The following is a 13,896-nucleotide window of genomic DNA, read 5'->3' as shown; positions in this document are numbered from 1 at the left end:
ACGGCTCAGTACTGGTGCGAAACATGGATGGTGGCGCGGCGGAAAAGAAAAGGTTAGAAGCGTTCGAAATGTAATGTTTCAGGCGAATGATGAGGATATCGTGGATAGAGAAGGTTAGAAATGAAGAGGTATTAAAAAAGAATAGGAGAACCGAGGACTCTATGGAAATAAATAGGCGAGATAGATTGGTAGGACACCTTCTCAAATATGAAGGTCTAGTCAGAGACATATTAGAGGCAGAAACAGGAGTTAAGAGGAGGTAGAGGTAGACTCAGATTACATTACTGTACGCAAATAGTTAAGGATGTGGGATGTTCTAGTTTTAGGGAAATGCGAAGATTAGCTCATGATACGAAAGGGTGGAGGTGCGTGTCTAACCACAGTCTTAGGATTGACGACCTTATGATGATGATGGATTAAGTTTTCCTTACCCATGGTTGCAACTACCATAAACGGTACACCCCCTTTTTCTTGTTCCTCTGCAATTGTACGTTCCAAATCTTCCGGGATTATTCTTCCGACATCATCTGTTTTAACTCCTATTACGTTATCTTCTCCTATACCCAAAAAGGCAGCAAATTTGTGGGTCGAATAGTGTGATTCTTCAGATGTAAACATTACTAAACGAGGCATGCCAGATGCGCCACAATGCTGAGAAGAATAAATTGTTAAAGGCTTTCGCGGCCAGTTGGAGAACTGGTGTTGTCCTGATTCGGGTGTAAAGGCCGTCGCGTCGGTTGGAGTTGCTTCCTACGTTTTGCTAGCATTAGCGAGTTTCTTCAGAGGTTCTATTTCGATGCCGAACGTGGCGTGGAAGCAGGACAACACCAGTTCAGGATAAATTGTTTTTAAAAATACAATTTTACACAGTTTGTTTATTCGGCATTCATTAAATATTTAATGTCAAAATTTACGAAATATATGAACGGGTTTAGCTACTTTATACTACAAGGTGACCAGAAAGATAAGGAGATTTGTATCTGCGCTGTCCTTGTAACAGCGCGATTTGGAGGATTGCGGTAGGGATTAGTACAATTAAAATTAAATTTTTGAAACATAACCGTTGTCTTTCCTTCCTGTCTCTTTTATACCTGATGAATAGGTGCATATAAGTATACAATATTTATGTTCTTTACCTTTAAATAAATGCATCTTCTCTATTAGAGTAGGTTAGTAGGTATATAATAAATCAATAAACAGGATGCTGTTTCAATAAGCTTTCTCAAAGTTATAATTTTCTCATACAAAGTCTTAAATTATGTTATCGAACTGTATTGTGCGAATTCCTTGGGGCTAAGTATTCCTGTTTTAGCGAGATACGTTTGCTTATATGTGTTAGCAGGAGTGGAAAATTAACGTACTCCTTTAATCACTTCATCGCCAGTAGCTTTGAAATTTGCTTGAAACATGTAGCAAAGCAGATTCGTACGTATAATCTGATTGTATAAAAGTATCTTTAAATAAATAGACTTAATAAGGCATCACGGCATACAAATTAGTAGTAAAGGCAATTATCTACCATTATTTATAGGAAATTGATTTTAATTTTCCATAAAAGCACAGTATCGACATAATTAAATACACTACAACTGTAGGAATAGACATACAGAGGCAAAAGATTAGTACGCTCAGATCTGCAGATGATATAGCAGGGAGACAGCTTTAAAGAAAATGGAGGCAGTATTGACAAAACAGTATTGTATGAAAATAAATAAAAGTATAACAAAAATATTGGTGTTCAAAGGAAGAACAAGTAGGGAAAGAGCGAATAAAGTTGGGAGACGAAAAACTAGACGAGGCTGATTTTCTGTATCTAGGAAGTTAGATAAGTCAGGACGCAAGGAGTGTTAGGGATATAAAGCAAAGGATAGCGGAGGTTCGAGTCGTCTTTAATAAAAGGAAATCACTTCTATGCTCGCAAACGGTTAATTCGGAAATTCGAAAAAAGTTGTTAAAGGTGTATGTTTGGAGCACTGCGTTGTACGGGTGCGAAACATGGACGGTGGGTGCGGGGAGAAAGAAAAGGTTAGAAGCATTCAAAATGTGTCAAACGATGAGGATACCGTGGATAGAGAAGTTTAGAAGTGACGAGGTATTAGAAAGAATAGGAGAACAGAGGACTCTATGGAAGTCAGTAAGAAATAGGCGAGATAGGTTGGTAGGACACCTTCTCAGGCATGAAGGTCTAGTCAGAGACATATTAGAAGCAGAAACAGGAGTTAAGAAGAGTAGAGGTAGACCTAGATTAGATTACTGTACGTAAATAGTTAAGGATGTGGGATATATTAGTTTTAGGGAAATGCGAAGATTAGCTCTGGAAAGAAAAAAGTGGAAGTGTGTGTCCAACCAGTTCTAGGACTGATGACACTGATAATGGTTAATAGCACAATTAATTGTCTCCATAAGTATTTGTCCATTTAATTCTATTAAATACAAAGTTGTAAACAATTTTTACGCTATTTGACAATTTATTTACGTTTGTAATGAATTGTAATTGACGATGTAGGTGAATTGTACCTATATAAAGTTTGTGATGTAGTTTTTAGAAATATTAAATCAAGTTGTAGAAGAGAGATAAAGTAAAGTCGTGGTTTATTCTTGTTTTAATACGTGTACTAAAGAGGAACTACAAAAGTGCATCCGTCATAAAGCTAGGATTAAAACGTTGAAAGGTGAAAATACAATTTATTCTTTGAAAGTGGGAACGTGTTGCTACATTGTACAATTTAAAGCAAACCTAGCGGTGCTGTTTATTAGAAGAAGTACAATTTGAAAGCGCACTGTAAGTTATAAGTTGGGATGGAGCATTCGAGTGCAATGTGAAGTTAATAAAAGCGAAGGATATCTTTCTCGACAGGATTACAGTACTTGGAGGTAATAAAGTATTTCTTGAATTACCGCCAGAAATATTGAAGCTGCTCAACTCGGCGAACTTCTTTTAATCCTTCTATCCAGCACTCATATAAAATATAATTAGTATACAATTGATTTGTTGCGTCTTTCTACGTCAACTTAGATATCAATTAATTAGATAGAACAAACAAAACAGCTCAAACCCCAACGCTAAAACACGACACTTTAGTTGTCCGAAGCACTTTTCGGTAACAAGGTTACCTTCTTCAGAGACTGAAGTGAACTAGGTGCTTCGGACAACTAAAGTGCCAAAGTTTTTCCAGTCTTCATATTTAGTTAACTAGATATTTAAATGATACATAGTTGATAGTTGTATTTAATTACGCAAAAAACATTTAAAGAACAATTGAAGCATTAGGATTACCTGCTCTGGAAACGTACGAAATTTAAACAGGTATAATACCCATTTGTCATTTTAGAATTTTACAGGTTTTAAATCTTTTTGCAATTGTACAGCAATTTTAGCAGCTAGAATCTAAACCTGTAACTCAGGCCGCTGAATGTATTTGACATTATTTATAGTAAGTTAAATTCTAAATTACTAAAGTTAGCCTCTTTTAAGCCTTTACCGAGATCATTACTTTTGCCCCTTCTTTTGAAAAAGTTTTATTTTAATGTCTTTTTATTATTGACTTGAGGTAACATATAGTTCCTTTTGTGTCTTGTATTGTGATTATGTATTTCAGAGAATGGTATACTTTATTTACTTTCTCTAGCGATGTGCCCCTTCCAATGTCTTGGATGCGCGCTGGCAAAATCGTAGGTAGAGAGAAAAAAGCTCATTATACTCTCGACTCTTGTTCTTTAAACACACTTTTTCATACAGTACCTGCCAAAAGTTTTGTTCAATCATGAATAGTAGTGCGAGTCGAAAACAAGCGTTAACGCCTTTAATATGTCTTCAAATATAAATAAACATCTCGTTGATATTTTCAGTAGTAATTGGTACCAATAACAGCACATTTGAGCAATGCAATTGTAGTGGATAAAATGATCAATTTTTCCGTGCAGTACTGTACGGATTATACGCTCCTCATCGGTTAAGAGTTTGGCCGAGAGTTGTCTCCTTCCTTTTCTGGCCTAGTACTGTTCTTTTCTACTTTGCGCCGGTCAAACTGAAGGTGACATCGCTACAGAAAGTAAACGAAGTATACTAACACATCATCAAAGTAATTTGGCATTAACTTAAGTTTGATTATATGTATAAAGACAAGTGTTAGATATTTCGATTGATCCTGATATTTAGTCATGCTAGTTTTTTTAACATTATACTGATACTGGTATATATACTTCGTTTAAGGATTTATTTTGCAAGTGCAATTTTTGCTGTGTCTGTATTTCACTGTTGTTGCTTGTAATGTTCCTGTAAATAATTTATGAAATATGGAGGCACTAGTACAGGATGGTCTCATGCTTAAGGGGCTCCGCTCTACACTTCCTGCCTTGCCTGAATGCAAATGCAGGTTTGAATGTAAATATTGAATATAAAACGTCCTTACATCCTTCTACTATTTACCCACTTTCGGATGAGCCGACGAGGAGATCATCTCTTTATTTGTGAAGCTGAGCCGGCTAGATCCTCTTCCTCTATAATGTACAACATAAATTTACCTGAATCGAGCAATAAACGTTATTACGACCCTCCGTTCGGGAAGATATAAAATACTTGGAAACGAGCGAATTAACATAGCGATGCAGGAATTTCTCATCTCTTATGCCGACTTACGGAGATAAATCACAATCAAAGCTTTCGTTGCACCAAAGAGCATATATACTCTAATGAAAGAAATGCCCTCTTACGTAAATCATAAAGTTGTCACTACTAAGACTGATTGGTCACGTACTTCCACTCTTTCTTATCCTGAGCTAAGCTTATTCATTTCTTTGAGACTAGAACAACAGTAATCTAATCCAGATCTATCTATACTCCTCTAAGCTCCTGTTTCTGCTTCTAATATGTCTCTATAAGTAGCCCTTCAAGCTCGACAGGGTGTCCTACCAACCTACATTTAGGATGATCAAAATTGAAAAGTCTGCAATAAATTTTCTGCGAGAATGGAAGTATCTTCTTTCTTGTTTCCACTTGGGACTGTTGACATTTACGGCGTTTTTAATACGCCCTTGTTAAGGATGTTTGGGAGGTATAGTCGGAGACAAGAGTGTATAAAATTAAAAATTCGTCATTAATCAGGTTTTGCAGCATATCATGAGGTAAATAAATACTATCTGTACTACAAGAAAAGTATACGGTTTGAGAAAATTTGGAATTTGACCAAGAACNGTAAGTCAGGAAGGAATAGTAGGGATATAAAGCAGAGCATAGCGCAGGGTCGAGTCGCCTTCAATAAAATAAGTCGCTTCTATTCTCGCGAACGGTTTAGAAATTCGAAAAAAATTTTTAACGGTGTATGTTTGGAGCACGGCTCAGTACTGGTGCGAAACATGGATGGTGGCGCGGCGGAAAAGAAAAGGTTAGAAGCGTTCGAAATGTAATGTTTCAGGCGAATGATGAGGATATCGTGGATAGAGAAGGTTAGAAATGAAGAGGTATTAAAAAAGAATAGGAGAACCGAGGACTCTATGGAAATAAATAGGCGAGATAGATTGGTAGGACACCTTCTCAAATATGAAGGTCTAGTCAGAGACATATTAGAGGCAGAAACAGGAGTTAAGAGGAGGTAGAGGTAGACTCAGATTACATTACTGTACGCAAATAGTTAAGGATGTGGGATGTTCTAGTTTTAGGGAAATGCGAAGATTAGCTCATGATACGAAAGGGTGGAGGTGCGTGTCTAACCACAGTCTTAGGATTGACGACCTTATGATGATGATGGATTAAGTTTTCCTTACCCATGGTTGCAACTACCATAAACGGTACACCCCCTTTTTCTTGTTCCTCTGCAATTGTACGTTCCAAATCTTCCGGGATTATTCTTCCGACATCATCTGTTTTAACTCCTATTACGTTATCTTCTCCTATACCCAAAAAGGCAGCAAATTTGTGGGTCGAATAGTGTGATTCTTCAGATGTAAACATTACTAAACGAGGCATGCCAGATGCGCCACAATGCTGAGAAGAATAAATTGTTAAAGGCTTTCGCGGCCAGTTGGAGAACTGGTGTTGTCCTGATTCGGGTGTAAAGGCCGTCGCGTCGGTTGGAGTTGCTTCCTACGTTTTGCTAGCATTAGCGAGTTTCTTCAGAGGTTCTATTTCGATGCCGAACGTGGCGTGGAAGCAGGACAACACCAGTTCAGGATAAATTGTTTTTAAAAATACAATTTTACACAGTTTGTTTATTCGGCATTCATTAAATATTTAATGTCAAAATTTACGAAATATATGAACGGGTTTAGCTACTTTATACTACAAGGTGACCAGAAAGATAAGGAGATTTGTATCTGCGCTGTCCTTGTAACAGCGCGATTTGGAGGATTGCGGTAGGGATTAGTACAATTAAAATTAAATTTTTGAAACATAACCGTTGTCTTTCCTTCCTGTCTCTTTTATACCTGATGAATAGGTGCATATAAGTATACAATATTTATGTTCTTTACCTTTAAATAAATGCATCTTCTCTATTAGAGTAGGTTAGTAGGTATATAATAAATCAATAAACAGGATGCTGTTTCAATAAGCTTTCTCAAAGTTATAATTTTCTCATACAAAGTCTTAAATTATGTTATCGAACTGTATTGTGCGAATTCCTTGGGGCTAAGTATTCCTGTTTTAGCGAGATACGTTTGCTTATATGTGTTAGCAGGAGTGGAAAATTAACGTACTCCTTTAATCACTTCATCGCCAGTAGCTTTGAAATTTGCTTGAAACATGTAGCAAAGCAGATTCGTACGTATAATCTGATTGTATAAAAGTATCTTTAAATAAATAGACTTAATAAGGCATCACGGCATACAAATTAGTAGTAAAGGCAATTATCTACCATTATTTATAGGAAATTGATTTTAATTTTCCATAAAAGCACAGTATCGACATAATTAAATACACTACAACTGTAGGAATAGACATACAGAGGCAAAAGATTAGTACGCTCAGATCTGCAGATGATATAGCAGGGAGACAGCTTTAAAGAAAATGGAGGCAGTATTGACAAAACAGTATTGTATGAAAATAAATAAAAGTATAACAAAAATATTGGTGTTCAAAGGAAGAACAAGTAGGGAAAGAGCGAATAAAGTTGGGAGACGAAAAACTAGACGAGGCTGATTTTCTGTATCTAGGAAGTTAGATAAGTCAGGACGCAAGGAGTGTTAGGGATATAAAGCAAAGGATAGCGGAGGTTCGAGTCGTCTTTAATAAAAGGAAATCACTTCTATGCTCGCAAACGGTTAATTCGGAAATTCGAAAAAAGTTGTTAAAGGTGTATGTTTGGAGCACTGCGTTGTACGGGTGCGAAACATGGACGGTGGGTGCGGGGAGAAAGAAAAGGTTAGAAGCATTCAAAATGTGTCAAACGATGAGGATACCGTGGATAGAGAAGTTTAGAAGTGACGAGGTATTAGAAAGAATAGGAGAACAGAGGACTCTATGGAAGTCAGTAAGAAATAGGCGAGATAGGTTGGTAGGACACCTTCTCAGGCATGAAGGTCTAGTCAGAGACATATTAGAAGCAGAAACAGGAGTTAAGAAGAGTAGAGGTAGACCTAGATTAGATTACTGTACGTAAATAGTTAAGGATGTGGGATATATTAGTTTTAGGGAAATGCGAAGATTAGCTCTGGAAAGAAAAAAGTGGAAGTGTGTGTCCAACCAGTTCTAGGACTGATGACACTGATAATGGTTAATAGCACAATTAATTGTCTCCATAAGTATTTGTCCATTTAATTCTATTAAATACAAAGTTGTAAACAATTTTTACGCTATTTGACAATTTATTTACGTTTGTAATGAATTGTAATTGACGATGTAGGTGAATTGTACCTATATAAAGTTTGTGATGTAGTTTTTAGAAATATTAAATCAAGTTGTAGAAGAGAGATAAAGTAAAGTCGTGGTTTATTCTTGTTTTAATACGTGTACTAAAGAGGAACTACAAAAGTGCATCCGTCATAAAGCTAGGATTAAAACGTTGAAAGGTGAAAATACAATTTATTCTTTGAAAGTGGGAACGTGTTGCTACATTGTACAATTTAAAGCAAACCTAGCGGTGCTGTTTATTAGAAGAAGTACAATTTGAAAGCGCACTGTAAGTTATAAGTTGGGATGGAGCATTCGAGTGCAATGTGAAGTTAATAAAAGCGAAGGATATCTTTCTCGACAGGATTACAGTACTTGGAGGTAATAAAGTATTTCTTGAATTACCGCCAGAAATATTGAAGCTGCTCAACTCGGCGAACTTCTTTTAATCCGGCTATCCAGCACTCATATAAAATATAATTAGTATACAATTGATTTGTTGCGTCTTTCTACGTCAACTTAGATATCAATTAATTAGATAGAACAAACAAAACAGCTCAAACCCCAACGCTAAAACACGACACTTTAGTTGTCCTNTATAATATAATATATTTTTTTGTTGTGTGGTTGCTTATCACTGTAATTTTTATAAGAGTTTTCTAACCGTGCAACTGCCTGGCGCTCTTAATTTTACCGCTCCTCATTTGTACAGTTGCCCCCCCCCCCTTAGACCAAGCCCTGTGGTTAAAAACGATTCTTTTGAAAATTGTGCGAAACTTATTAAAACCAATTCCAAAAAATAAAAACCGTATCACATATTGCATATTCTGAAACGATAAATTCTTGGGTGATATTTTTGCGGTTACTATTAGAATGTATGCAGGCCGTTTTTTCCTTGGTCGTTGTGCTACCATGACTTTAAATTTAGAAGCACATTAGCACAGTGATTTATCGTTCGAAACGTTGGTTGTTTTACTGAAAGTCGTTCGGGGTTCAGACGAAACAATATTTCGTTAACGTCAGGACACATTAAGGTAGTTATTGCCTGAGATACAAAAGTAATGGCGAAGAAAAGTCCATTTTCTTGTAGCGTTTCGAAATTTTTGAGTCGATGTTTTTCGAGATAAAGATAAAAGGAGATAAACCCGGAAAATATATTTTCATAAAATTTTTTATGACCGTAGCACATTTATAAGGATGTAAGAAAGAATTAATTCATAATTAGGCCACCAATTGATAATGGTATCACTATAAATCTGGAAATTCCGAGGTAGTTTCTTGTTTGGACCACTTGCAAAATAATGTCAGTTAACATGTAGCGGTATGTTCTTTATACATGAAAGAGAAAAAATTTATTACTCAGTTGTGCAATAATACAAATTCTGTTTTCAAAATCGAATAGAACCTTACAAAGTTCTAGCAATGTTCTGACATTAAAATTTATTGCTTATTGTGAAACATCGTAAATTCCGACCAACGAAAATACGATTTATGAATTCTTTTTATTTAAATTTGCCCTTAGTTCACTTATTATGTAGGTCACCGATTTAGTAAGTCCATCAAATATAACAACATGAAAATATTCGTACTTAAGAAGTGATAATAAAATTGATCGAATGTTTTCTCAAGTTTTATCTATCACTCTTTTCCCGGTGAATTTTCTCTATAAATAACAGAGAAGATTATAGAAAGTAAGTCACCGTGAAAGCTCGTTCACCTGTGAAGTGTCGCGAGTGCTTTATTGCAAAACCTTACGTTCAGTTTCTTTCAGGTAAAGTTAAATTAGTTTTACAACAGTTACACGTTAGACGTGCTCACAATAACAATATTTACAAGCGGAAATACCGTCAAATAGCTTGTTATCGCTGAAACAAAATTTTAAAAATGGTTGCGCTTCCAGTTTCGTTACACTTGATTTAGATTTATTTGAAAGATATACTTGTGTCCAGACGAGAATGTTCTTTAAATTGTTTCGCCCTCGTCAGATACGTTGAAAATAAAGGTTTTTGGTAAAATAAAATAAAAATATTGGTACATATATAAGGGAGGTTAAAAAGTCAATTCAAAAATTGGAGAAGAAAAACTAGGAAAAGATAAATATTGTCGATATCTAGGAGGTCAAAAAAGTTATAATGGTAAAGCTTTAGATATAGAGATACATATACGAAAATTCCGTAGATAGAAAAACTTAGAAATGATAAAAATGACGCTATGAATGTGGATTTTAGGTATATAGGCAGTCAGGTAAGTCAGGAAGGAATAGTAGGGATATAAAGCAGAGCATAGCGCAGGGTCGAGTCGCCTTCAATTAAATAAGTCGCTTCTATTCTCGCGAACGGTTTAGAAATTCGAAAAAAATTTTTAACGGTGTATGTTTGGAGCACGGCTCAGTACTGGTGCGAAACATGGATGGTGGCGCGGCGGAAAAGAAAAGGTTAGAAGCGTTCGAAATGTAATGTTTCAGGCGAATGATGAGGATATCGTGGATAGAGAAGGTTAGAAATGAAGAGGTATTAAAAAAGAATAGGAGAACCGAGGACTCTATGGAAATAAATAGGCGAGATAGATTGGTAGGACACCTTCTCAAATATGAAGGTCTAGTCAGAGACATATTAGAGGCAGAAACAGGAGTTAAGAGGAGGTAGAGGTAGACTCAGATTACATTACTGTACGCAAATAGTTAAGGATGTGGGATGTTCTAGTTTTAGGGAAATGCGAAGATTAGCTCATGATACGAAAGGGTGGAGGTGCGTGTCTAACCACAGTCTTAGGATTGACGACCTTATGATGATGATGGATTAAGTTTTCCTTACCCATGGTTGCAACTACCATAAACGGTACACCCCCTTTTTCTTGTTCCTCTGCAATTGTACGTTCCAAATCTTCCGGGATTATTCTTCCGACATCATCTGTTTTAACTCCTATTACGTTATCTTCTCCTATACCCAAAAAGGCAGCAAATTTGTGGGTCGAATAGTGTGATTCTTCAGATGTAAACATTACTAAACGAGGCATGCCAGATGCGCCACAATGCTGAGAAGAATAAATTGTTAAAGGCTTTCGCGGCCAGTTGGAGAACTGGTGTTGTCCTGATTCGGGTGTAAAGGCCGTCGCGTCGGTTGGAGTTGCTTCCTACGTTTTGCTAGCATTAGCGAGTTTCTTCAGAGGTTCTATTTCGATGCCGAACGTGGCGTGGAAGCAGGACAACACCAGTTCAGGATAAATTGTTTTTAAAAATACAATTTTACACAGTTTGTTTATTCGGCATTCATTAAATATTTAATGTCAAAATTTACGAAATATATGAACGGGTTTAGCTACTTTATACTACAAGGTGACCAGAAAGATAAGGAGATTTGTATCTGCGCTGTCCTTGTAACAGCGCGATTTGGAGGATTGCGGTAGGGATTAGTACAATTAAAATTAAATTTTTGAAACATAACCGTTGTCTTTCCTTCCTGTCTCTTTTATACCTGATGAATAGGTGCATATAAGTATACAATATTTATGTTCTTTACCTTTAAATAAATGCATCTTCTCTATTAGAGTAGGTTAGTAGGTATATAATAAATCAATAAACAGGATGCTGTTTCAATAAGCTTTCTCAAAGTTATAATTTTCTCATACAAAGTCTTAAATTATGTTATCGAACTGTATTGTGCGAATTCCTTGGGGCTAAGTATTCCTGTTTTAGCGAGATACGTTTGCTTATATGTGTTAGCAGGAGTGGAAAATTAACGTACTCCTTTAATCACTTCATCGCCAGTAGCTTTGAAATTTGCTTGAAACATGTAGCAAAGCAGATTCGTACGTATAATCTGATTGTATAAAAGTATCTTTAAATAAATAGACTTAATAAGGCATCACGGCATACAAATTAGTAGTAAAGGCAATTATCTACCATTATTTATAGGAAATTGATTTTAATTTTCCATAAAAGCACAGTATCGACATAATTAAATACACTACAACTGTAGGAATAGACATACAGAGGCAAAAGATTAGTACGCTCAGATCTGCAGATGATATAGCAGGGAGACAGCTTTAAAGAAAATGGAGGCAGTATTGACAAAACAGTATTGTATGAAAATAAATAAAAGTATAACAAAAATATTGGTGTTCAAAGGAAGAACAAGTAGGGAAAGAGCGAATAAAGTTGGGAGACGAAAAACTAGACGAGGCTGATTTTCTGTATCTAGGAAGTTAGATAAGTCAGGACGCAAGGAGTGTTAGGGATATAAAGCAAAGGATAGCGGAGGTTCGAGTCGTCTTTAATAAAAGGAAATCACTTCTATGCTCGCAAACGGTTAATTCGGAAATTCGAAAAAAGTTGTTAAAGGTGTATGTTTGGAGCACTGCGTTGTACGGGTGCGAAACATGGACGGTGGGTGCGGGGAGAAAGAAAAGGTTAGAAGCATTCAAAATGTGTCAAACGATGAGGATACCGTGGATAGAGAAGTTTAGAAGTGACGAGGTATTAGAAAGAATAGGAGAACAGAGGACTCTATGGAAGTCAGTAAGAAATAGGCGAGATAGGTTGGTAGGACACCTTCTCAGGCATGAAGGTCTAGTCAGAGACATATTAGAAGCAGAAACAGGAGTTAAGAAGAGTAGAGGTAGACCTAGATTAGATTACTGTACGTAAATAGTTAAGGATGTGGGATATATTAGTTTTAGGGAAATGCGAAGATTAGCTCTGGAAAGAAAAAAGTGGAAGTGTGTGTCCAACCAGTTCTAGGACTGATGACACTGATAATGGTTAATAGCACAATTAATTGTCTCCATAAGTATTTGTCCATTTAATTCTATTAAATACAAAGTTGTAAACAATTTTTACGCTATTTGACAATTTATTTACGTTTGTAATGAATTGTAATTGACGATGTAGGTGAATTGTACCTATATAAAGTTTGTGATGTAGTTTTTAGAAATATTAAATCAAGTTGTAGAAGAGAGATAAAGTAAAGTCGTGGTTTATTCTTGTTTTAATACGTGTACTAAAGAGGAACTACAAAAGTGCATCCGTCATAAAGCTAGGATTAAAACGTTGAAAGGTGAAAATACAATTTATTCTTTGAAAGTGGGAACGTGTTGCTACATTGTACAATTTAAAGCAAACCTAGCGGTGCTGTTTATTAGAAGAAGTACAATTTGAAAGCGCACTGTAAGTTATAAGTTGGGATGGAGCATTCGAGTGCAATGTGAAGTTAATAAAAGCGAAGGATATCTTTCTCGACAGGATTACAGTACTTGGAGGTAATAAAGTATTTCTTGAATTACCGCCAGAAATATTGAAGCTGCTCAACTCGGCGAACTTCTTTTAATCAGGCTATCCAGCACTCATATAAAATATAATTAGTATACAATTGATTTGTTGCGTCTTTCTACGTCAACTTAGATATCAATTAATTAGATAGAACAAACAAAACAGCTCAAATCCCAACGCTAAAACACGACACTTTAGTTGTCCTTACCTTCTTCAGAGACTGAAGTGAACTAGGTGCTTCGGACAACTAAAGTGCCAAAGTTTTTCCAGTCTTCATATTTAGTTAACTAGATATTTAAATGATACATAGTTGATAGTTGTATTTAATTACGCAAAAAACATTTAAAGAACAATTGAAGCATTAGGATTACCTGCTCTGGAAACGTACGAAATTTAAACAGGTATAATACCCATTTGTCATTTTAGAATTTTACAGGTTTTAAATCTTTTTGCAATTGTACAGCAATTTTAGCAGCTAGAATCTAAACCTGTAACTCAGGCCGCTGAATGTATTTGACATTATTTATAGTAAGTTAAATTCTAAATTACTAAAGTTAGCCTCTTTTAAGCCTTTACCGAGATCATTACATTTGCCCCTTCTTTTGAAAAAGTTTTATTTTAATGTCTTTTTATTATTGACTTGAGGTAACATATAGTTCCTTTTGTGTCTTGTATTGTGATTATGTATTTCAGAGAATGGTATACTTTATTTACTTTCTCTAGCGATGTGCCCCTTCCAATGTCTTGGATGCGCGCTGGCAAAATCGTAGGTAGGGAGAAAAAAGCTCATTATACTGACGACCTC

The 13,896-nt window shown here is 35.9% G+C and overlaps 1 protein-coding gene across 1 annotated transcript in view; it reads right to left on the bottom strand.

The window, feature by feature from the left end:
• Positions 1-13,896, bottom strand: part of LOC108735509 (cysteine sulfinic acid decarboxylase-like) — a 40,672-nt gene that overhangs the window by 18,798 nt on the left and 7,978 nt on the right. Inside the window, exon 3 of the mRNA XM_018467493.2 lies at positions 10,639-10,858. Coding sequence (XP_018322995.1) covers positions 10,639-10,858 — 220 coding nt within the window. The remainder of the gene's footprint in view (positions 1-10,638; positions 10,859-13,896) is intronic.

The sequence above is a fragment of the Agrilus planipennis genome, unplaced genomic scaffold (genome assembly GCF_000699045.2).
Source record: "Agrilus planipennis isolate EAB-ADULT unplaced genomic scaffold, Apla_2.0 scaffold91, whole genome shotgun sequence".
NCBI lineage: Eukaryota > Metazoa > Arthropoda > Insecta > Coleoptera > Buprestidae > Agrilus > Agrilus planipennis.
The sequence above is the reverse complement of the archived record's forward strand: the minus strand, read 5'-3'. Positions and strand labels throughout refer to the sequence as shown.